General features: G+C 34.3%; 2 protein-coding genes and 1 long non-coding RNA gene across 8 annotated transcripts; 2 read left to right on the forward strand and 1 right to left on the reverse strand.

Moving 5' to 3' along the window:
- Positions 1-560: 560 nt before the first annotated feature.
- LOC122722275 lies at positions 561-4427 on the reverse strand. 2 transcript variants are annotated; one of them, XR_006349210.1, is made up of 5 exons: positions 3948-4427; positions 2192-2423; positions 1993-2059; positions 1432-1483; positions 561-883 (listed from the first exon to the last, which is right to left on the reverse strand). It is a non-coding gene; the product is annotated as an uncharacterized LOC122722275 (long non-coding RNA). The 2 variants fall into 2 exon arrangements; XR_006349209.1 differs by having other exon boundaries at positions 2269-2423; positions 3948-4425.
- Positions 4428-5929: 1502 nt separating this feature from the next.
- On the forward strand, positions 5930-8259 carry LOC110608778 (glutathione S-transferase F11). Its single transcript, XM_021748071.2, has 3 exons — positions 5930-6127; positions 6236-6284; positions 7659-8259. Exons 1-3 carry the CDS (start codon positions 5981-5983, stop codon positions 8105-8107), a joined length of 645 nt encoding a protein of 214 aa, XP_021603763.1. The 5' UTR covers positions 5930-5980; the 3' UTR covers positions 8108-8259.
- A 737-nt stretch (positions 8260-8996) lies between these two features.
- On the forward strand, positions 8997-18683 carry LOC110609573 (SUPPRESSOR OF ABI3-5). Of its 5 annotated transcripts, none has more exons than XM_021749245.2 (16): positions 8998-9162; positions 9833-9966; positions 10181-10221; positions 10490-11243; positions 11338-11409; positions 11502-11594; positions 11693-11772; positions 12083-12233; positions 13704-13791; positions 13862-13953; positions 14033-14101; positions 14701-14880; positions 15526-15715; positions 16606-17550; positions 17784-17974; positions 18305-18683. In XM_021749245.2, exons 2-16 carry the CDS (start codon positions 9919-9921, stop codon positions 18491-18493), a joined length of 3183 nt encoding a protein of 1060 aa, XP_021604937.1. In that variant the 5' UTR covers positions 8998-9162; positions 9833-9918; the 3' UTR covers positions 18494-18683. The 5 variants fall into 5 exon arrangements, with proteins under 5 accessions (XP_043809991.1, XP_021604938.1, XP_021604937.1 ...); XM_021749244.2 differs by having other exon boundaries at positions 8999-9162; positions 9612-9966; positions 12080-12233; XM_021749243.2 differs by having other exon boundaries at positions 8999-9162; positions 12080-12233.
- Positions 18684-25781: the final 7098 nt, after the last annotated feature.

Here is a 25781-nt window from a genome sequence, read left to right on the forward strand (position 1 = left end):
CATTTTATAATATAATTAGATAATAATTTTTTTATTTTAGATTTAGTATGTGCACCGATAATAATTACAATTATTAATATAATTTGAAATACAAAAATCTCAATTCAATATTATAAATTTAGCCAAATAGCATAACAAGGTATTATAAAATCACTACAAGAAAATCTTAAATTACCAACGGACATTTCCGTTGGTAAATACAGAGATTCCGTTGGTGAAACGGATCACCAACGGATCTGTGACGGACTAAGTCCGTCGGGAAAATCCTCGTTGGTAATTTTAATCACTAACGGAATTGGTGTCCGTTGGTGTCACCAACGGATCACCAACGGAAATTGCCGTTGGTGACACCAACGGATCACCAACGGATCACCAACGGAAATTCCGTTGGTGACACCAACTGATCACCATTAGGTGTCACCAACGGAAATTCCGTTGGTGAGCTGTACCCTTGTTCATCCAATTCCCTTGGTAAATCATAAATATTTTCATACCTGTTCTCCTGTGCATTCATCCATCATCATCCATTCATATCCATCCATCATCATGTACATTAATAATACTACGTAAAAAACCAAATTACTCATTCAAATATATGTGAAACTTAAAGAATTTGTACTACAATTTTAATTTGAAATAAAAATTATGGGCAGCACCATTATGTGCTTCAGCTTGTTTATAACCATAAGGTCCTCTCTTCAAAGTTCTATTGGAAACTATATTAGGGCTCTTGGAGATTCTCCTTGTTCACTTTAGGAAAGCAATCATTCTTTACACGTTCATTTAACCTTGTCTTTGCCATTCGAACGTTGTTCATGGATTTTCTCTCGCACTTTGTAGTTGAATTTTTGTCATGTTTTGCACCTTCACAGCTGCCAGGACCCTGGACACAAAATCAAAATACATAAATATATATGTATTAAATATGTAAAATCAACTAAAAAAGTTAATTTCATGGAGATGTCATTTTCAAAGCAGTATAATTGAAGATGTGTAGTTAAGAGTGAAAAATGAACAATGTAACTCCAATCTCAAACTTATAAAGGACTGCCTGCACTTTGGATATAAAAATTTTAGAATGACCAATTTATAGAAATTCCTGTCCATTCTTTTTAATATCAGAAAGAAAAGAAAAAGATCCTATATTCACAAAACCAAAAGATGCTAACTTAGCAGAACATAAAAATTTCACTTGAAACAAATTGAATACAAGGTTTCATGTGGATACAACTGTGCATTTTGGAGGCAAGTTCAGATTTCAGAGTGATTTTGATTTTACAAGCAAACGATTTAGGGATTTCATTTAGGAATTTGTATTTGGCTTCCAGTGTTCTACATGCCTGAAATGTTTGCATAGCTAAATGAATTAAGACTGAAACAATAATATTGAAAAGATAGAATGAAGTCTTCTCATAATCCCACTATCATTACCTGCATACTCTTCCAGATTGTGCGTCAAAATAGTACTCTGTATACCCAGTAGCTGCAATATAGCTTCACAGAGTCAGATCTAATCAGCTAAGCATCTGGAGCTATATTATCAAATTGTATACAAAAGCCTTGAAGCTGTGGTTCTATAGACAGTAGAAGTTTTAGAAGAAATCCATCCATAGTAAACACCATTTCTCTTGTGATATATTTTTCTACAGAATTTTGCTTTTGTTTTGATGCTACCACACTTTCAACTCACAGATTCTTGAGCTGAATCGCTTGTTTAGCATAATTCATTTTGCAATAAAAGAATTCAAAAGAATTATTGCAAAATCATACAAGATTTTCTCCTTTTCAAATAAAAGGCTTTTGAGCTAAAAAGAATTGAATTCTTTCATTCCAAACAAAAGAATCATTAGAAAATAAATCAATTGAATTGAATTTTTACGAAAGTCTTATTCCAAATGGACAGAATACAGTGAAAATTCTAAGGAAATACCAGTTATCTACAGCAATAACATGTCTTTTATGATGAGTTTAATGTGAGATCCTGGAGCATACCAGAGAGAATAGGCCTCCAAGAAAATGACATGATACAGCTAAAACGCCAATGCCCAATTCCCTTGTCCTGTAACCAAACAAAGTTTTTGGTGTCAAGAGTTCTCTAAGGAAAATCATTAACCAAAGCAAAAATAAGACACTCTATGACTGTTAAGTTAGTTCAGCGTTTTGACTGATACTTAGATGTTGAGGAGCTAACCACTAGTGTTGGCAAAATCCATGAATGAAACTTCCTCAGCTCTGTTGAACATAATGCCTAAAACACAATGATCTCACCTCAAAATCTTCCCACTTTGTAAGATTCATATTCGACTTCTCAATAAGTAATCCGAAATTTGTACAGTTTCTCTTGAAACGTGCAAGTCCTCTAAATGAACCAGCTGGATCGGCAAATTCACAATCCTCCTCGTATGCATTGAGTGTGAGATTTCCTAGTCATTGGAAAAGAATGATTATGACAATAATTTCTTCCAAAACCCATAAAGCACAAAATTAAAGCTTTTCGTTCAAATTGTAATTAACCAATTATTATCAGGTAGATTACTATACAGTATAATCGCCTTGATAATTATTTTGATCATTATCATCTGATTAAAGACGAAGCAGAAACCAAAAATAAAAAATAATTAGTTATGAAATGTAAATGTAAATGTGCACTTGTCCAAGTGCACCAGCAAGTGCACTTGTCCAAGTGCACCTGCTGGTGCACTTGAAATGTGCACCTGCTGGTGCACTTGGCAAGTGCACCAGCAGGTGCACAAGGCAAGTGCACCAGCAGGTGCACAAGTGCACCAGCAGGTGCACAAGTGCACCAGCAGGTGCACAAGTGCACCAGCTGGTGCACTTGTCCAAGTGCACCTGCTGGTGCACTTGTCCAAGTGCACCTGCTGGTGCACTTGAAATGTGCACCTGCTAGTGCACTTGGCAAGTGCACCAGCAGGTGCATTTTCCCATTGCACCTGCTGGTGCACTTGCCAAGTGCACCAGCTGGTGCACAATTGTAAATGCACCTGCTAGTGCACTTGGCAAGTGCACCAGCAGGTGCAATGTGAAAATGCACCTGCCGGTGCACATTTCAAGTGCACCAGCATGTGCATTCTATATCACTACTCAATAGTGATGAATCAAAGAAAAACTCCCTTTCACATGACTATCATGCTCATATTTTATACAAGAAAAATGCAGCATTTTCTTAAGGAAATGATTATAAACTTCATTCTCCACTCATTTTTCTATGTACAAAAGCCAAAAATTAAGGATGGAGAATATAATCTAGATCCAAATTAAATAATTTCTTTCATCTTTGCAAAGCATTGATCAAATGGCCTTAGATTAGTCTCTCTATGCAAAGAATATATAAACATAAAGTGACCTAGCTAGTAGCTAGGCCAAATGTGCTGGTGCAATGTGAAAATGCACCTGCTGGTGCACTTGCGAAGTGCACCAGCAGGTGCATTTCCAATTGTGCACCTGCTGGTGCACTTGGAAGTGCACCAGCAGGTGCATTTCCAATTGTGCACCTGCTGGTGCACTTGGCAAGTGCACCAGCAGGTGCATTTACAATTGTGCACCTGCTGGTGCACTTGGCAAGTGCACCAGCAGGTGCAATTTAAATTGTGCACCTGCTGGTGCACTTGGAAGTGCACCAGCAGGTGCATTTCCAATTGTGCACCTGCTGGTGCACTTGGCAAGTGCACCAGCAGGTGCAATGTGAAAATGCACCTGCTGGTGCACTTGCCAAGTGCACCAGCAGGTGCAATGTCAAAATGCAAGGAAACTGTGACGGTCTTGAAAAAAAAATCTATGATGGGAACGGGTTGAGCAAAGAAATAAAACAAGCATAAATGTATCATAAAATTAACAAGCAAAAAATTAACAAGCAAAAAATTAAACAAGCAAAAAATTAAACAAGCAAAAAAATACAAAAAATTAAACAAGCATAAATGGCGGCGAACCTTTTGATGGCGGTGGACGTTGGATGAACAGGGCAGTGAACGGCCGAGAGGTTGGACCCAAGTTCCGATTTCAGTGAGCCCGTGGATATTGATGCTGAGAATAAGCTCCGTTGTCGACTGTCGATGGCGGCGAACCGTTGATGGCGGCGAACCTTTTGATGGCGGTGGACGTTGGATGAACAGGGCAGTGAACAGCCGATAGGTTGGAACCAAGTTCCGATTTCAGTGAGCCCGTGGATATTGATGTTGAGAATAAGCTTCGTTGTCGACGGTTGATGGCGGCGAACCGTTGATGGCGGCGAACCGTTGATGGCGGCGGACGATGCACTTGGCAGTGAACGACGGCAAGGTTGGAGACAACTTCAGATTTCAGTGATTTTGATTTTAAGGAATTAGGTCTTTCATTTAAGACTGGGATTTTGGCTCCAAAATTTTCACCCACGGATTACTGACGGATGGCTTCATCCGTTAGTAGGCCGTTAGAGTGATTCCGTGAATCCGTTAGAATAACTGACGGATTTCAAGCCGTTGGTGAATCCGTTACTATCGTTAACGGATTGCAAACCGTTGGTGAATCCGTTAGTGATACTAACGGATTTACCATCCGTCAGTGAAATCCGTTAGTGAAATTGTGAATTCGTGTAGTGAATAGTGATATATAATAAATTAACTAGAAAAATATTAAAAATTTACGTTCAAAAAAGTCAATTTTCAATCTTACAATATAAGATTTTTTATTTTTAACTAGCAAAATACTAATATTGCAATACTATAAATGTAAATTACTACAAAGGTTGTAGGAAAAATAAATTATATAACATTTAATTATGTGGTAAAAGTCCTTATAAATAAATTTTTACCCCAACGTCTACTCAAATATTAAAATATTATGTTATATTACTCATATGATATTATTGTAAACATGAGCCAACATATAATATATATTTATTATTGTTCTAATTTTTCAAAAAAAGAACTCAGAAAATATTAAATAGAGTTATATAAAACTTGTGAATATGCTTATAGTAAGAAATTAAATTTCTAGTAGGAATAAAAATTATTAATAAATGTATTAAATTCACTATTAAAATATTTGGAGACAAAATTAAAATTTATCATTAAATCATTATAAAAATATATTAAAAATTTTAATAACAATTTTTATATTTAGTAATAAAATTTAGGTGTTTATTCGATAATTTTTTTCCACTAAAATTTCATTGTAAAAAGTACAATTTATTATAGTGATTTTGACGGATGATAGCCCATAATAGAAATCCATCTATTTATGGTAGCTACTTCTTTTTTTAATTATTTTTGTCCTTTGTTTTGGATGGATTTGTAAATCTACCAGAGAACACAACCACCATATGCTGCTATCCCCAGGAACCCCAACGCGCCGTCCTCTTGTCAGTGCTGGACTTGTAAATCCGAGACGACTCACGTGGCAACCACCAATATATCACCATATATTGATATCTCCACGATTACACTACATCCGCCATTAATTTTTTCTTTCCTATTTTTGATTTATATCATATATATATATATATATATATATTTTTTTTTTTTGCTTTGTTTAAAAAGAAAATTATATTATATATTGATGCCTACACGACTACACTACATCCACCTTTAATTTCTTTTTCCTTTTTTGTCAAAGATAAGACAATGGTGGATTAATAGGTTGAATCTGCAAGTTCCCAAAATTTAATTATATGCACTTATTATTTAATTAATTAAATTTATAAGAGTACTATTCACCATTTTAGTGCATTTCGCTATTTAATATTTTCAAATAAAAATTAAATTAAATTTTATTAATTTTTTTTAAAAGGAGTTTATCGACAATTGAATAAATGTATTTTATATATGTCCAAATTATAGTTGTATTTTAGTGATTTGAACCTTTAATAATTAAATTGTTTTCTCACCACCGATTTGTAAAGAGTGCAATATTATTTGAGCTATAAAAGCAAGGGTTTGTGAATCAAAATAAACAAGAGAAGGAAAGAGTTGGGAAGGAGAAGAAAATGGTAGTAAAGGTTTATGGTCCAGTGCGAGCTGCCTGTCCACAGAGGGTTCTGGCTTGCCTTTTGGAGAAGGATGTGGAATTTGAGATTGTTCAGCTTGATCTTGATTCCGGCGAGCAAAAGCAACCTCACTTCCTTCTCAAACAGGTATTATTTTTGTAACTTGGAAATTAAACTTAAAGATCTAAGCATATCAGCTTGTATAATATTTACGACTTATATGTATATGAGTAATTTTTGTGTTTGTAATCGCAGCCATTTGGCCAAGTTCCAGTCGTAGAGGAGGGTGATTTCCAGCTTTTTGGTAAGACTCTCTTCATCCTTATGTATTCCCAACTTTTCTCAAAATTATTTGCAGGCAGTTCTTTAAAAGAAACAAAAACAATATATATAATGTTATTAATTTTTTCTAAATATAAATATGCACCTCGGAAGCGAAAAAACAATTTTAATTTAGGCTCATTTTTTTTTACAAAAAATATTTATACAATTTTTTTCCTTTAAAACATTTAAAAAATTTAATTAATTAAAAATATTTCTCTAATTAAAGAAAAATCAATACATTTTAATAAAAATAACTTTTTATTTTACAAAATTTATTTTTTTAAAATAAAACTGGTTAAGATTCTTTAAAAATTTTATTAAATAACATTTGATTAAAATAAAATTTAGAAAATAAAAAGTTAAAAATTAAAATATAAAACTAACTTTCTAAAATAATAAAATTTTTGTTTCGAACTTTATAATAGAACTATTTATCACACTTTTAAAAATCATATGTTTTAAAAAATTTTTTTTGGACAAATTATTGTGAGTCTCCAATAGATTTCAGCGCATATAAATCTAATATAAAATTTAAAACTAATTGCTATGGATTATTTTTATATTTTAAATATTTTATTAATTAAGACTTGTATATATAAATAAATATGTTAATATATTTTATTTTTAAATTAAAAATAAATAATAAAAAAATAAATTATTTTATTAAAAATATTTTTTTATAAAAATATTTTTTAAATATATATAAATTATTTTTAAAAAAAACGAAAGTTTACTCGTGAAATAAATAATTAACTCAAATAAATAAATATACAAGAAAATAGCATCTGTTAATATTAAGATTATATGTGTTTTTTTTTTCTCTAAAGATTAGGTGTTACATCTATCAATATAAAACTAAAGCAAAGAAAAATATGGTACTCTCTTTACTTAGCATTTTCCTTTTGTTAATTTTTACAAATTTTTTAGTTTATTTTTATTTTTCTTCATTTTAATTGGACCACTTTAGATTTCTTTAGTTTAAAAGTTAATACCAATTTATTATTAGTAACTATATCTATGGAAAAATTAATAATATTTATTATTAATTATAAGTAAATAGAAAATCATAATTAAATTTCTTTATAAGTATAAATTTTAAAATTAAATGAAAAATTATTATATATATATTTATATATACTTTAAAGCTGATTACATCTATATCTAGATAAAACTAAATTTAATTTTTTTTAGATTTTTTAGTTTTTTCTTATTTTCTTATTTTTATTAAACCAATGGATATCTTTTAATGTTTAAAAAAATAATATTTACTTATTGAAATTATAGATCCAAGTTTATTGCATTCATCTGAAAATAAGGCTAGAGAAATTACTTATATATTGAAAATTTGCATTAGAATCTAGGGCAATCATAAGGTACTACGCATCGAAGTATGCTGATCGTGGATCAAATCTACTTGGTAATACATTCGAAGAGAGAGCTGTGGTGGATCAATGGCTAGAAGTGGAAGCCCACAACTTCAATGATTTGGTGTACAATCTGGTGTTTCAACTCGTGATTCTGCCGAGAATGGGGCAGCACGGGGACTTGAAGTTAGCCCGCAGCTGTGAGCAGAAGCTAGAGAAGGTGCTAGATGTGTATGAGCAAAGGTTGTCCAAAAGCAAGTATCTTGCTGGAGAATCATTTACACTTGCTGATTTGAGCCATTTGCCTGGCATTAGATACCTGGTGAATGAAGCTGGAATGTATCATTTGGTGAAAGAGAGGGAGCATGTTAATGCTTGGTGGCAGGATATTTCAAGCCGTCCTGCATGGAAGAAATTGATGGAACTTGCTGGTTTCTAGTTGGCACTCGTCCCTAAGATAATCTATGTGTACTGTCGTCCAAATAATTTCAGACTATTTTCATCGTGTACTAGGTAGTTGATGTTGGTAATGTAATGTTTTTAATTTAGTTTATTATAGTCTATTAAATAAAACATAATTTGTTATTGTTATTTACATTTTATTATAAATAAAGGTTTTCAAAATAATAATAAAAAAATAGAAAATAAAATGAAAAAAGAGAGAACATAAAAAAAAATAAAGGATGGGCAATTTTAGCAAAGGTAGTGTTTTTTAACATATTTAATAATAAAATAATAATTCTGTAAAAAAAACAAAGCAAAGCTCAATTGAAAAAACATAGCCAAGTAAAATGTCCACAACGCTGTTGCTTGTTAATTGTTATGGTTTATTCTAAATACTATTATTTCACAATTACTTTAATGAAAATAGTGATTTGTTATAAAACTAAACATGTGATATTACAAAATTCTTTATTTTATTTTAAAATATTAAATTTAATAAATATGTAAAATTAATTTTTAAAAAATACATAAATATTTACTTATAAATAATTATAATATTTAAAAATTAATTTATAAAAATATAAAAATAAATTATATTTAAATAAATTATTTTATTATAAAATAATTTTTTAATTAAATTTATAAATATTTAAACTAAATTATATATTTTATAAATTTTAAAAATTAAAATGTAATTTATTTTAATTAAAATTATTTTTATTTAATTTAAATACCACATTAATATTTGCTAATAATTTTAGATAAAAAATTTTAATCTATTAACGGTATAAAATTATTATTTTTTATTATAAATTAGATTATAAGACTATGTAAAAGTAAAAGTTTTTTAAATTATTCCTTAAATATTTATTTCTCAGAAAAAAAAAAATATTTGTTCCATGGGAAGCATGTATTTGTAGAAAACCCTAACAAGGACTCTGCAGAGGAACGAAGACGCAGAGGAACGAAGAAGAAGACCCTGATCAAGAAAAGGTTGAAAAGAACAGAAAACTAAACGTCTACACAGATCCAAACTCTCGTCACCCTTAGGTATGCCAATGGTCATCGTTCATCCCATTCCCAATTTAGGGTTTTCTAATCGACCCGCTACTCTCTGATTTTAATCCTCTTATTCATCACCCCAAGGATATGTATGTGAAGTTCGAAATATTTAGGCTGAGATATTGATATGAGTTTTCGCGATTGAAGTTTTGGTGGCAATCTATTTTAGAGGGATAAGAATGTTCACATGAATTTTTGTTCTGTTAAAATTTTTTATGTAATCTTGAAAATTTTCATGTGTAAATTTGTTTATTTTAGCTTCCTAGAAATCAATAACAATCACATTCCGGTCAAGTTTTGTGCAGTTGATATTGTTTTCTGGGAATCCATGAACATTTTAATTTTTTGGTATTTAAATTTTCGTATTTACAAGTTATTTTTAGTTCACTGTTCGTATTTTAATTGCTTCACCTGGCTGATATCTATGTCATATTTAGCCGATGGTTTTCTGCTATCAAGATGCTTCTATTTGCCTGTTGAAAGAATCAGATTTTTGGATTTAGAGAATTGCAGAATTGGGTGTTATCTGACTTTGTGGAGAGGATTTTTTTTTGAGGATTCAAGTTGTAAAAGACGAAGCCAAGGTCGAAGGCATGGGAGTTATTGCAATTTCTGATTTGCTGTGATATAATTGTGTCTGTTTGTGCATATATTACAGGACGGGATTTAGAACATTCTGAGCATCACCGAGAGCCTTGCAGGGAAGGGGAGGGTTACGCCAGCAGTTTTTTGGCTTGCAAAGAAATGGATCCTGGTCGCTATGGTCTCCAGCAAGGATGGGATAATAACAGCGTAATTGTGGTTTCCTCCTTAATATCACATATATGGGATGATAATACAAGAAACTTTTAGGGCTCATGTGATAGTCCATTTTTTTTGGGGCATCTCATCCATAAAGAAAAATAAGAGAAAGCTCTGGGGGCAGTGAGGATATGGAATGGATTTGCCTAACCTCTATCATGATTGATATTTGTTGCTGACATAGCTTATTCTCTTGAATCCACAGGCTCTGGAAGGGTATGGTGGAGTCCACGAGCCAAACTACCGGTGAGTGCTGACCAGTGCTTCTCATTGTGACAATGGTTAAGTAGTGCTTATGGGTAAAAGCACTTCTTTGAAAGTTCTCTTTACATTTTACAATGAATTCCTTTGTTATGATTTATTTGAAAGATTTTGCTACATGGATTCTGCTTGATATCTGAATGTTCCATTGATTATGGTCATGGTGGTTTCTTTTCTATTTGTTATTTTCCATTTGAGTCATGATCTTGGATTTTATCTTTCTCTTCCATCCAATTTTGTCATACATTGGCAGGGTGGGTGGTTCATATGATGAGAGGAGATTTCATGATGAAAGATACACCAGGGATAATGTCTATGCAAGAAATGCTTTTCACCGAGATGTCCTAGAGAGGGAGAGCTATCCACCACCTCCTGCTGTTGGTCTTTGGCCTCAGTCAAGAAGGCGAAGTTATGAAGAAGATTATCCCCTTGATAGGGAGTCAAGGAGACATGAGAAAGCATATGTGGACTCATACCATGCGATGGATACTTTTCGAGATCGTGATATCGATTCATACACGGAACTTGATAAGTTCCGTGATGGCTATCGCAACGTGGAAAACTATCGTGATCATGGGTTTGATAGGGGTGCCAGGTTTGGAGCACGTGATCGAGATGATCATGCATATGATGATTATGATTACAGGCCCCGCAATTCCAGCCAAAATAGGGAGGACAGCCGTGAGAGGGATTATGAATATGGTCGACATAGTTATGATTCAGACTATGAGAGAGGCAATAAAAGAGAGGGAAATTGGAGGCGGCGCGATTCCCGTGATCGAGAACGTGATAAGAGAGGTTTGAGTCGAGAAAGAGATCAGAGTCCGCATAAAAGGCATGAACGATCTCACTCTCGTGGACGTGATGACCGTCCTAGATCAAGGTCCCCTCGAGGTCGAAGTCATGGTCGAAGTCAACGAGAGGACAGTTATGAGGATGGTCAACATGAGAGGACTGAAAGGCGGAGAGACCGTGAGGAGAAGCGGCATCGAGGGAATTACACAGTGGTATGTTTGTAATTATATTGTCTAGGATCATGAAGATCAATTTGTTGCGACTTAAAGAGTTCTAATGAGGATTTTAATTTTAATTTTTATGTAGGCCCCATCTGCAACTGTTGTTGTGAAAGGTCTATCACAGAAGACAACTGAGGAAGACTTGTATCAGATACTTGTAATATCATGCTTTATGTAATTGTTCTGAATTTTTCTGTTTCATTTTGTATGCATGTTTCTTAATATTTCAATCTCTTGGTTGGCTATCAGGCTGAATGGGGACCTCTCCGCCATGTGCGTGTGATCAAAGAGCGGAATTCTGGCATTTCTCGTGGATTTGCTTTTATTGATTTTCCATCTGTGGTGTGTATTATTTATGCATAACCTGGCACTGTTCTGTTTTATCTGTTGGCTTTTAGTAATGGCATGCATGGTATTTTGTATTTTCCTCTCTGAACCAGGATGCAGCTTGTGCTATGATGGATAGGATTGGGGATGATGGTTTTGTTGTGGATGGCAGGAAATTGTTCTTTGAGTATAGGTATTTCTTTTTCTTTACTTACCTTTTTTTTTTTATTGTTTTCATCGTTGCAAACTATCATGTTACAATTCCTTTTGTGATGTTAATATCCATGCCTAGCAAGTTTAAGTAGTAATTGGAATTCATGTACGTGAAATCTGCATTAATTCTTACTTATCTGCCTGTTTTTGCCTTATGTTAATTATCAATTTCCATGTGATTAACAATATTGCAATGAGAATGCTATGCAGCCTATTTTAACATGACAACCATATGGTATGTTTCTGGCTTCATGATAATTGCCCCTTTGGATTCTGTTGTCTTTCAGTAGTAAGCCAACTGGGGGGGCAGGAGGACAATTTGGTCAAGAAAGTGCTGTGAAATCAGGCCATAACAACCACAGAAGCATCATGGTACCATCTGATTGGATGTGCACCATATGTGGTTGTGTCAATTTTGCAAGGCGAACATCCTGTTTTCAGGTTTGTTTTACCATTGCTTTTCTTATTCTCAACTCTTCCTCTCTATTTTTGCTTCTTTTTCTTTTTTCATTTCTTGAGAGATACAGCTTGAAATTATGAACTCTACCTAAGCCACCACAGCCCTGGAAAAAAAGAACCTCCAACCACATGTTAGTCCTAGGTGACTTCTTCACTTGGTTTTTGAGGAATCATTAGACCTGGGTATTGAATTTTTGGTGGTAGTTCCATTGGGTTATTAGATTTGCTTATATATAATCAATATATGCGAAGGTCAGTATTATGCTTATATTATCATACATATAAATTGTTTATATACAAGCCACAGTTCAAATGTCTGTTTGATTGGATGTTTTATGTGTTTATCAAAATTTATGTGGGAAGATCTGTCATGTTACTGCTTTGTGTGTGGGTGACCATAATTAAGTGTAATAGACTTGTGGTTCTTCTCTTCAAAGATGTTAATATATTCAATGTAATGGACAAAGAGAATGTTTGCTTAAAATACTAGAACACTACAAGGTTTAGTGCAATTAGCAATTAGGATCATGCTTTCAAAAATATGCATTTTATGCCATTGCTACCACTGGTTTTATTTGAGGTGGAAACTGTTCTATGATTTTGTAATTCAAGAAACAAGGCTCAATGAGGTCTTAAAATTCTAGGACTCCTTGATCCATAGATCCTGCTGAAGAAAATTCTCAAACTCGTTTTTCCACATGCTGAGAGGTTAAAATTGCTCATTTACTAAAAATTTTATGATATCATGAAAAACAAAGGGAAAAAACGGAGGTTGAAAGACATGCAGAAGCTGATCCTCCTCTTTGTTCGTCTTCTCTTTTTCATAAAAAAAAAAGCCAAACGAATCTGGGACTAGAGTATTCAAAGGCTAAATTCGGGTCAAAACTATTTATATCATACATTTGATGTCAGTCTTGTCTGCATTTGCATGCTGCAGGAACTAGTGCATAATTTTTGCAAGGCAGGCACTTGTTAATTATGATAAATCTTTGTACACTTGTGGGTATGGGAAGGCAGGTGGCTAGGTTTTTGTTTGTGGTTAGTGTTATGAATATAAAGCTTAATTTGAATGGTCCAGACTCCAGAGTATACGAAAGGAAATGAATGGCTTGGATTAAAACTTAAATTTAGACAAAAAATTGAAAATGTTGTGCTGCTGGTAATCAAACACAAGCTGACCATTTCTTTCCATTAACCTTTAACCACTAAGCTACAATATTGGGTGCTGCATTTATTTGTCAATGTAATATATTAGTTTAGTGTTTCTGAAAATTTTCCTTTAAAATTGAACCAAACTGATTAAACCACTTCTTCAAAAATTTAAAACTGAATCAAAATTTTAAAATGGTTGATTAGGTTAGTTATTTCAGTGTAATTGAATTTTGCTTGCCCCTACTCGTGGCATCATAATTATTGGCAATCATGATATGAAAAATTGTTTGTTTGTTGCAGTGTAATGAGCCAAGAACTGAAGATGCACCAGCAGCAGATATAGCTTTATCAAATCCAGCTTCTTTGGGAAGGAAAGGATTCGAGGCAGGTTGGTTTGAGCTTTTGCTTTCTCTTAGCATGTTCTCGTTGCTACAACTTTCTAAGTGATACTTAATCAGGTCCTACTCATGTATTGGTGGTTCGTGGATTGGATGAAAATGCTGATGAGGAGATGCTTCGTTATGAGTTTTCTAAACATGCTCCAATCAAGGTTCAAATTGCTAAATTGTTTATTAAAAAAGAATTCCTTCTCAAGGAAGGTGCAGAAATTTCATTGTTTTATTTTGCAGGATCTCCGTCTTGTTCGGGACAAGTTTACTCATGTTTCTAGAGGATTTGCATTTGTACATTTCCATTCAGTAAGTCCACTTATTATTGGTGAATTTTTTCATTAAATAGTTGGTTCTTTCAATTCAAATATAAGATTTTCAAAAAGGTATTATGAGCTTTTGGGGGAAATTTTGCAAATATCATATGTCAACTCTGCAGTCAGTGAATATAAATTGTGGGTTGTGTTTTCTTTTCTTTCTTGTGTTTTCTGATAAACCTACTATCTTTCCCTTAAGATTGTGAAGTCCTCAAAAATTATCATTTTTACCTGAGTTTTGTGTCCAGTTATATTCGTATTCATTATGATTTCATCTATAATAAGTCATAGCTTAATTGCCATCTAAAAGCCTAGGGTTTTCCTGCATCATTAAGTTTGATGATGAATTATTCCCTCCCTATCAATAGACCTTTACAATCATAGAAAGTGGTAATTCTTGATGCAGTTCTATGAGGAAATGAAGAAAAATTAATGATGATCCACTTTCTGTGTGCACCCAGAACAACTGACGCTATATCTCTCCCCTCACTCTGTGGGATCACATTTCACTTTTGTACAATAAAGAATAGTTGCTTTTTAAAAAAATTTTGGGATATATATAAGATGAAAGTAATGCTTGGTGCATTGTAGGTTGAGGATGCTACTAAAGCTCTTGAAGCCACTAATGGAACAACGCTTGAGAAGAATGGACAGATTTTAAGAGTAGCATATGCAAAAAGCATTCTTGGTCCGGGATCTGGGGCATCGGGCCATTCTCAGTCAAGCAGCCTAGCGGCTGCTGCAATTGAGGCGGCAGCATTTGCTCAACAGGTGATCACATATTCTTCCCTCAACCTTTGGTTTCTTTTCATATGATACACTTTTAATTGAGGATAGATCAGGAGAAAAGATAATGTAAGGGGTGACGAAGTAGCAGGACCCACAAATTATAGATAATCATTTACAGGGAACAAATGGTTCTCGGCAGCTTGTGTTATCCATGAATGTGCCCATTTAACAAAAACTAATCCATCGTCACTAGAGCTATATCTAATTATATTACAGTGTGAGTGAGCTATATTACCAATCCTTTTTTGCTGCCTAGTTAATGCATGTAAATTCTCAAATATCTATCTACCTTGGTTGCAACATGTCCAACCGTCATTTTGCTGGGAATTATTCTTTGCAACTTCCTCTATACATCACAAATAATTTGGTTTCCTATGGTAAGCTGAAATGGGTATAAATCATCTGTATAATGGTTCTTAACTTGCAAGCAACTCGATGTTCATAAATTTTTGCAGATTCTCTTTTACAACTTGGCCAACTTTACCCTTTCTAGTCTATGAATAGTTATGACTAGGCTGTTGATGGTATTGGTATTATGCCACCTCTAGTTTTTCCATTTGTTGTTTCTATCTTATTGATTTATCAGTTCTAAAATCGATTAAAGCTTTGCCTTCTCTCTTTTCTTAGTACGATGCTGTTGGATGGGCACCAAAGGAGTACAATCCAGATGACAAATCTGCCAGTGCGCCAGAGCAGAATGGTGGGGAGGCTACAGTTCAGAAGGATGGTTCGGCTCCACAATCTGGCTTTGTATGGGATGAAGCATCTGGTTATTACTATGATGCTGCTTCTGGCTTCTACTATGATGGAAATACAGGTTCCTTATCTTTTCCGATTTAGGAAATGACAATGAATCCTTTAGCAAGCATTTTGCATCAAAGAGTGAATACATACGATTTCAAGTTGTATTCTGGCGCAGTTGGTGAACATTAACAAGATTCCTGTTGGCTTTTTGCTATAATGAAAATAGTCAATCCTAAAATTGCAATCTGGATTGCTTTTTGATAGTGGAAACAGTCAATACTACTTGTTTTACTTGGCACCTTGTAAATTGATTTTCCAGCATTTCTTCTCTAGGTTCTAACTCCAGCTGGTAGCATTCTATTACTTTTTCACACACTCTCAAGTAAAGAAAAGGTGTACAAAAATTTTCCAATCGTTGCTACTATCATATAAATGGTTATACATATATGACAAAGAAGAGAGGTAATTCCTTTATGGAACTGGAAAATGAGATCCATTGCCTGCTTTTTTCTGGGCTTTTTAATTCTTCTTAATAATAAAATTGAATATTTTACAAGTTGCTCAGACTGACAGAAGAGTGTACGTATTCTTACAGTAGATTGTAGACATTTGCTGTCTGTGTGTCAAGGGGCAACTTTGATCCTTTGTCGTGTGTTGAGCAAACTTGCTTATGTAAAAATTTTAACATGCATATGTTATTAGAATAACTTGTGTGGAAGTTTCCAAGGGTGTTGTGTTGGTGATATTCTGGAGTATGAAGGTTGACAGTTATGTTTTCTTGCTGGTGGTGGCATATTTATATTAACTGAAATTATAATTGCTAGTGGCCTTTCATAGTTCCACTAATATAGAAGTATTTTGTTCTCTTCCTTGGAGTTGAAGCTCATTTATAATATTTATTCTTAAGCTCTTGGTAACTCTCCTCTTACTTCGTTATATCTTTCATGTCCCTCTTATATGCAGGTCTTTATTATGATGGTAATGCTGGGATCTGGTATTCATATGACCACCACACCCAGCAGTATATTCCTTGCACAGATCAGAATGACAATAAGACATCTGATAAACAATCTGAGCATTCCAAGCCATCAGATACTAACAATAGAAAAGTAATCATCTCAGCACCAGCTGCCACCATTACAGCTACTGAGAAGGCTGCTTCATTACATGATGCAGTCCAGGCTGCTGCTACAGCAGCATTAGCTGCGGAGAAGAAAGAAAAGGAGAAGTCTAAAGAGATAAAGCTTGCTTCAAAAAGCAGTATTTTGGCTAGCAAGAAGAAAATGAACAATGTATTGACAATGTGGAAGCAGAGGAGTAATGAAGGGCAAGCAACTCGTGTTACTGTTGATGACAATCAGCCATCTGGTTCTGCTGATGAGAGGTCGTTTTCTGTTGGACAATCCATGAAGAGCAAGTTCAAAACTGATACGATCACTGCGAAGGAAAGTGCTGTGTCTACTTCAGGAATTATCACAAGCACTGCGGTTGCCCAGGCTGGTTTGGAGTCTCCAGTCAAGCCAAGACCTGTAAGTAATAGCTCTGGGGGGGCTCTTATGGGGGTCATAAGGGGCTCTGGTCGAGGTGTTATGAAGTCGGATGCTTCATATTCAGGATCATCCACTATAGTTTCTACCTCCACTGCTGTCGGTGGTACATCAATAAATGCAGATGCATCTGCAATTGCAACTCCTTTCAGAACAGATGCATCAGCATTGGGTTCTTATGCACCACCTGCATCTACTGGGAGTGGCAAGAGGAGGTTTTCTGAGATGCCACTCTCTTCTGCTTCTGCTCAGAAGGAGCAATCTCAGACTACCTATAGGGATCGTGCAGCTGAAAGGAGGAGTTTGTATGGTTCATCGTCTTCGATGGGAGATCTGCCCGGTTATGGTTTTGGGGATTCAAGTAAGTTTATTTAAGAATTCATTTTGGATAGGCACCTTTATTGCATGTTACAAACTTGTAACATAATATGTTTATCTGCTGAATAACTAATCAGAGCCTGGGATGCCTGTCAAATCTTAGTTTTTTCATAACATTTCCAGTTGTCCAAGTTGATGGATCCATTGCTTGTATCTCTCTTTATTGCGATTAACTTGTGAGGCATCCTTTGTGTTTATCATTCTTGAACTTTCAAGATCGGGATTTGCCATTCAAAAAGGGTTCTTCGGATTCAATGCCTTTCCCTCCTGGTGTTGGTGGAGGGCGTGGGGTTGGAGATGCCAACATCAATGCTCAGAGTTATGAGGTGATTACAGCAGACAAAGCAATTGATGAGAGCAATGTGGGCAATAGAATGCTCCGAAATATGGGCTGGCAAGAAGGCTTGGTATATTTTCCTTCTTCGCACAGAAAATTTCTGATCTTAATCTTCATTCTACTTGTGCAATAGAATGTGTTCTGTAAAAACCTTTTTTTTTTTTTCGGCTTTTCTTAGATTGTCTTTACTATTATTACAAGTTGTGCCTTTTGCATTTCTTATTCCTCCTTTCTACAGGCATTACGTATTCTCATGTTTCTAAATGGCATATCTTCTACAGTTGAAATGGTGGCCTTTAGGTGCTCATTTGTAGCATTATGTACCGCTTGATTCTAACAATTCCATCTGGGGATTCTCTTTTTTTTTTTTTTTTTGGGTGGTGTATGATATGATTGACAGGGCTTGGGGAAGGATGGAAGTGGAATGATAGAACCAGTCCAAGCACAAGCCACAGAACATCGAGCAGGACTTGGGAGTCAACAGAAGAAATTGGATCCTAGCCTTGAGGTGCAGGCCGGGGATAGTTACAAAACTCTCATTCATAAGAAGGCTCTTGCTAGGTTCCGGGAGATGTCTGATACCTCTTAAATACATGACGAATGAGATTATTCAGCTTGGTATGATGAGGTAGAAATTATGGCATTGTGCATAAAGGAATGCATTTTAGGCAATTCAGTACCCATTTATATTGTAATTGAATATCTTTCTTTAAGAACTAGTCCCTGTAGAATTGTAAAAATTCATATTCTTAGAAAGTTTGGGAATTTTGGTAAAATCATTGGGGTGCCTTCTCATGATAATCCTTGGCATGGGATACATCATTTTCTCAATTTCATAATTTTTTTTAAAAAAAATTAAAACTTTTTAAATTAGAGTTAATATATAGATCGATTATTATAATTTTATTTAATTTTATTTATTTTAAAATTTTTATTAATTATCAAAATATTTATTAGTATTTAATAAAATTTAAGGTATTTAAAATGAATATAATTAAAAAATTAATTTTTTAATATATATAAAAAAATAAAATGAATAAAATAATTGAGTATTATTTTAACATTCATTTCATTACCTTACACCTAAGTTGTATGTACACCAATAATAAAAGTAATATTAATATGATGGCAATTTAATAATTTTCATTGTTATCCTACTAAGTCTCAGCATGTTAATTGAATAATCGATAGTTAATTCTACTTTCATATTAAATAATTAATAAAGATATATATATTACATTTATTATAAAAATATACATATAATTAATAATTTATTATACAATATATAATTATTATATATTAAAATTTATTTAAACACGAAAATTTGTAATTAATATAAACTAAAGAAATAAAAAAAATCAAATTTCATAAGCTATCTGTTAAAATTTACTAACATTAAATGAAACACCCTTTTAATGGGATAATATGAATATTCTTTCATCTAAGACAAAGAAGGGAAAATGCAGTAATTCTGCTAATTATCATTTCCTACTGTCCGTTGAAGTTGCTCTGTTCTCGCATGGGCCTGCCCTGGGTCCTTCCTTTGATCCTACTATACTACGTGCAAAATGGGTATGAAATTTAATAAAATAAAAATAGATGGATAAGAAAATTATCCAAGGATAAACCAGTTCACATGCTACCTTATTTAATTCAGACTTTCATTTGAAATTTTGTGGAGAAATTATACAAGAATCCCACAAAAACATTAAAAAAGAAAAGAAAACGAAGCAGACAAGGAGGTTAGGGCAAGATGAGATCAAGGAGATGGACGTTTGGAATCGATAAAATGTTGAAGAGCTTGAATTTGCTGGGGAGTTGGAGGAGTTTCGTTGTTCTTGATGGACCTGTGGACGTCATATGTTGGAGCAATTTTTCAAATCATGTATAATATAAAAAATATTTTTAAAATCATGCAGGATCCGAAAATATTTTCGGATCCTGTGTGTCAACGCTGATAGTTCGCCAGTCATATTGGCGAACCCAGAAGTTCGCCATCAATAATGACGAACTTCATGATGTTCGCCACTCATAGTGGCGAACATAACTTGTTCGGCACCCATGGTGCCGAACAAGTGGAACCGTGCCACATGAGCAGAGCAATCTGCTCGCGTGGCTGCAGCGTGGCATGTTCGGCAATAATGGTGCCGAACATGCATAATTCAATGATTCGTCAGAGATTCCTGACGAAGCATTGACCGCGAAAAGAGTTCGGCATGCGTGCTGGTACATGCATGCCTCTCTGCTTTTTTTTTCTTGGGGGGCCACGTACGGCCCTGCATGCACTAGTAAGCTCTTCTGCCGAAGAGCTTTCTTCTTGAATAAAAAATAGAACGCTTTATTAAAATAGTTTTAAAAATAAAAAACAAAATAATTTTAAAATTAAAATTGGAACGCTTTATTAAAATAATTTTAAAATAAAATATAAAATAATTTTAAAATAAAAAATAAAACGTATTAAATATTTTCAAAAATTAAAACATTATATTTTTAAATAACCATTAAATTTTATTATTTCTTAATTTATATTTATTTAAAAATTTTTAAATTTTATTATTAACAGTCAAATAAATTTTATTTTCGTAGAATATTTAAATTTAGAAATTATTTTAATTTCAAATATATAAATTCATTAAATAATAAATTAGAAAATTTATATTTATAAATTATAATAATAATATTAATATATTTTAATTAATATTAAAAGATAATTTTAATTTATTATAATATTTTATTAATTTTTGTAAATTTTTTTGAATATATATTTATTTTATACATATTTTTTTCAGGCTACAGAAATTTATTCGGCAGTAGTTATGCCAAACAATTTCCTATGCCCCATAGTTAAAAAATTCTTTTATCATTTTGTTTTGTTTTATATTTTATTTTTATTTAAAATATATGATAGTTAAAAAATATATAATTTTAAATATATAAAAATTAATATTATTATTTTTTAATTGATAGCAATAAATAAATTTTAATTTTTTAATATATTTTATTAATTTAATTTTTTACATTTATAATTAATTTAATTTTTTAAATTTATAATTATTTTAGATATTTTATTTTCATGCTTCAGAAATTTTCCTGTAGCATGTCACGCCTGCATGCACCTAAGCCAATGCACGTGCATGCATACAGGGCCTGCAGGGCCGTGCAAGCCATCTTTACTCAGCTAAAGATAAAGGGTTCGGCACTTATAGTGCCGAACAGTTTCTTCGGTCAAAATCTCATCAGAGATTCCTGACGAAGCCTTGATCCTATCTCTGACGAGGCCTTGATCCTCGTGCGTGTTCGGCACCTTGGGTGCCGAACATGCCACGCCTGCAGCTCCCTCGTGTGTATTCGGCACCCTGCAGCCACGGGAGAGCCACGGGAGCAGCTTCGTTGCTTCGGTGGCACAAATGAGGCTTGTTCGGCACTCATATTGCCGAACAAGCGTAGTTCGGCACCCATGGTGCCGAACTTTCCATTCTTCGGCAACATAAGTGCCGAACAAGAATGTTCGCCAGTATGACTGGCGAACTATCAGCGTTGACACACAGGATCCGAAAATATTTTCGGATCCTGCATGATTTTAAAAATATTTTTTATATTATACATGATTTGAAAAATTGCTCTCATATGTTGTTGAAGCCAAGAACAGAACCCTGTTTATAGTACCACTCTATCTATCAATCAATCAATCATTCCCAATTTATCAACACACACAAAGGAAAAGGAAAGAAAAGAAAAGAAAAGAAAAGAAAAGAAAAGAAAGCTTGACGAGAAAACATCCAATCCAAAAAGTATAATAATCGTAACTCACCCAGAAGCCATCAGTGCTATTTGCCTTGGAAATACATACTTCCCGAAGATCTTCATCCTCTCTCTCTTCTCTCTGTCGGCTAATCGGACCAACCTCTACTTTCCCCTTTTCATGAATTGGTGGGCCGACTTAGGAGTTTTTTTGGTTGGTTTAGAGTAAATTAGTTCCAAACCCAACCATAACCAATGCAATTTAATATTGGTTAATCATAGTCTCATATTTATTAATTATTAAAATAAATTTTATTTAATTAATATTATACTAATTATGAAATATAATAAAAAAATTATTTATTCATATTGAACAGCAAATTTACTAAAATAATAAAAATATAACTAAAAAATATAAATTAGAAATTATTACAAAAATTAAAATAAATAAATAAATTAAATTTAAATATTACATTTCAAAATAATAAAAAAATAAAAAATATTTAATTAATTTTATAAATTATATACTTCTAAATATTTCAAACTAATAAAAAGTTAACTTCAAAATAAAATTTATAATTTTAATTTTTTAAAAATGAAAAATTAAATAAAAAATTCAAAATAATTTCTGCATATTGTTATAACTTTTTCAGAAATATGATTAATTTTAATTTCACATAAATTAAAATGTAAAATAATTTTTCACATTAATTTAACTCTTTTTTTCTATAAATGTGGCTAATTTTAATTTTATACAAATTAAAAAATAATAATTTCTGCATATTATTTTAATTTTTTTAAAGACGGGATTGTAATTTTAATTTTACAGAAATTAAAAAATAAAATAATTTATATATATTATTTTAAATTTTTAGAAATATAATTAATTTTAATTTTATAGAAATTAAAAAATTATTATATCTAAAATAATTAGAAAAAAAATAAAATAATGTGTTTATAAAATATACTGCAAATGTAAAAATATAATTAATTTTAATTTTTAAAAAATAAAAAATATTTCTAATAATAATTGTAATACCCGGCTAGAGTCCGACATCGGAATGCTACTTTCCGGTGGCATTTCGGATGTCGGAACCCTCTAAAAGGGTAGTAGATATGTTTTTCTAAAAAATTTTAGTATGTGTTAATGGTTTAAGTGTAAAAGGAAATGAGTTCTTGAAAGAAAAGAGTCAAGGAAGAAATGCGAGGTTCGGCCGCCGAAGGTGAGTTTCGGCCGCCGAACATGCATGAGTTTTGATTTCACGTTAGGCCGCCGAAGGTGATCTGGCCAGCCACCTATAAAAGGCCCTAGGTCGGTGAATGTATAAGATTTTCTTTCCATTCACAGACAGAGGTGAGACCATGATCTTCCTTGGGTGATTTTCATATTTTCTTCAAATCTTGCAAAGTTTTGATGAGTTTTATGTTGTTTTGAAGCTTTTGAGCAAATTAACCAAAGTTTTAAAGTTGGAGACTTTGAGGGAGAGTTTCTCCATATCTCCATGTTGGGATCGTTTATCTTCTTGTTTGTAAGAGGTAAGTGAAGATCCTGAACTTCTTTTCATGTTTTATGAAGGTTTTATGAAGTGTTTGGGTAGAGATGCATGTTTAGGGTAAGTTGAGGTTTGGTTGATTTGTGGTCAAAGCATGCTTATGTGTTTAGTTGTGTTGTTTGTTGGGGTTTTAAGTTAGTTTTGGACCCCTTTGTGCCTATACTTGAGTATATGCAAGTTGTGAAGTTGTGGTTTGCATGTTTGAGTGAGGTTGGGTACGTTTGCATGAAGCAGAACAAGTTTCTGCCTTACTGGAGAATCTAGTTTCGGCCGCCGAAAGAGGGTTCGACCGCCGAACATGTTAAGGAGGTGGTTTCGGCTGCCTAAGCTTGCCCAAGCTTGCCCCCGAAAGTTTAGACTTTCGGCTCTGGAGGAGGGTTTCTGTAACAGCCCGGAAACCGATACCCCTCCGTAACGGCCCGAACCGCCACCGGCGCTAGGATCCAGATCGGCTTAAGGCCGCCGGGACCCGTAGCAAGCCAAACATACATCCTATCACCTGGTCAAATCCCATACATGATCAAAACTTTAACATAAAAACTGAAACATATGATGTATAAACCGAGCTTGTCCTGTATGCAACATAACTGAAAACATAAAGAAACCCTTTCCAGAGTCCTCATCATAACTCTAGCTGGGTCAACATAACATACATCAAGCCGGAGTCACATCCAAAGAACTAGAACCTAACCTGTGCATGCATCAAACCACAAACATAAGACCTCCTCTAGGGTCCTCATCAAGTTACCATAACGTGGTAAACAGCACATGCCACAAGATTAGTTCAAACACAACTGAACCTCTAGCATAACATACATCATGTATTAAACAGGGACAAACCAAGTCTCAGGGCCAAGCACAGTACTAATCCATAAACATAACTCCAAATTTACTTTACATTACAACAACTCAATTACATTACATCATGTCCATACTAACAGTACTAAGCTAATACTATTACAAAGGCATAACCTCTGCTCTATTACATAAGCATAACTTTACCCTGACGTCTTCCTGAAAACCTCTGACCTGCAAAACTGGAATTAGGGGAAAGGGATGAGCTAAAAAGCCCAGTGAGTAGAAACATAGAAAACAGTTCATTAATTACATGCTCTCATGAAATGCGTCATAACACAAAGAAATCACATAACTGTCTCTGATCCGTCTCGGGGCTCATGCTATTCCCCACGGACTGTTTTTAGAGAGTTCCTTTTTTGCTAGCATCCTTTACTCTCAAGGATCAGACATGACCTCAAAAATCCCTCTGTCGGTGCCCGGCTCCCCCAAAGGAGCTCACACAGGACTTTCACATACATGACAGGGTGCCTAGTCCACAGAGAGCTCACCAGGACTTTCCTACATGTACTTGTCCGGCTCTCGAAGGACTCACCCAAGACTCAATGACAGATATGGGCTATTGAAGTCGCCTTGGTCCGAACCTCCTCAATCAACATATACACAGCAATTTATGCAATGCGTCACATTCGTGAAACTAGTGCAATCATCCTATTACATATAAACATGATGCATGAGCATGCTTTAGGCATTTGATTTTTATTAAAATAAAAGATTAAGTTAGTTCTACTCACCTCCTGGCAGACGCTGACTGACTCTGCAATTGCTAGCACTACTGGCCTCCTCGGTCCCTCGGGTCCGATCCTACACAGGTGGACTCGAATGAGGTGCCAACACACTCTAAACAACTCATAAACAACTCCCCAAAAACCCTCTAAAACATCACTAAAACATGCATAGAAAACACCCAAGGAACGGCTGGACAGGGCACTTTCGGCGGCACCTTCGGCGGCCGAAAGTCCCTTCCAGAGACGAAACTCGGGTAAGTTCGGCGGCAGGTTCGGCGGCCGAAACCCCTGGACAGAAACGAAAGTCCTTCCTTCGGGGGCACGTTCGGCAGCCGAAAGACTGCCTCCCATGCAGGTTCGGCGGCCGAAACTCCTTTCGGCGGCCGAACCTGGTCCCCTCTGGACGACAGGTCCGATTCTGCCAAGCCAAAAAACCAAACTCAAAACACCCCAAATCCTTACATACTCTCTCCCAAACATGCATACTCACTCCCACATGCATAAAGGGGCATAAACTAACTTAAAACCTCAACAATACATTCACATAAACATACATTGGGCATAAAACCCACATAAATCCTAACATGCATATCTACCCATACTCTACCATCAAACTCTATAAAACTTACTTAAAACTTCATTAAACATAAGGAAAAGCAAAGATCTACACTAACCTCTTGGAGATCGAGGGTTGGTGTGACCCGAACCTTGGAGATGTGGAGGAAACTAGCTCCGGGGTCTCCAAGCTCCAAATCCTTGATCCAAGCTTAAAACTCTTCAAAACCAAGAATGAAACTCATGAAAACATGAAGGGGATGAAGGAAAAGATGAAAACGGCTAAAGGAGGACAAAAACTCACCTGAGCTCGAGAATGGGGAGAAAACTCGCCCATTTCCGATCTGAGGGCCTTTTATAGGCGGCCAGCTAAACCTCCTTCGGCGGCCTAACGTGCCCCCCTAAACTCATGCAGGTTCGGCGGCCGAACTTGACTTTCGGCGGC

The sequence above is a fragment of the Manihot esculenta genome, chromosome 2 (genome assembly GCF_001659605.2).
Source record: "Manihot esculenta cultivar AM560-2 chromosome 2, M.esculenta_v8, whole genome shotgun sequence".
NCBI classification, from domain to species: Eukaryota; Viridiplantae; Streptophyta; class Magnoliopsida; order Malpighiales; family Euphorbiaceae; genus Manihot; species Manihot esculenta.

What these genes read in the sequence shown, in the direction of transcription:
- LOC110608778 (XM_021748071.2), top strand. Translation starts at nt 5,981, where the DNA reads ATGGTAGTAAAGGTTTATGGTCCAGTGCGAGCTGCCTGTCCACAGAGG. An exon ending in CTCACTTCCTTCTCAAACAG is followed by an intron (nt 6,128 to 6,235) that starts GTATTATTTTTG and finishes TTGTAATCGCAG; the next exon opens with CCATTTGGCCAAGTTCCAGT. An exon ending in GGGTGATTTCCAGCTTTTTG is followed by an intron (nt 6,285 to 7,658) that starts GTAAGACTCTCT and finishes AATTTGCATTAG; the next exon opens with AATCTAGGGCAATCATAAGG.
- LOC110609573 (XM_021749244.2), top strand. Translation starts at nt 9,919, where the DNA reads ATGGATCCTGGTCGCTATGGTCTCCAGCAAGGATGGGATAATAACAGC. An exon ending in AAGGATGGGATAATAACAGC is followed by an intron (nt 9,967 to 10,180) that starts GTAATTGTGGTT and finishes TTGAATCCACAG; the next exon opens with GCTCTGGAAGGGTATGGTGG. An exon ending in GTCCACGAGCCAAACTACCG is followed by an intron (nt 10,222 to 10,489) that starts GTGAGTGCTGAC and finishes ATACATTGGCAG; the next exon opens with GGTGGGTGGTTCATATGATG.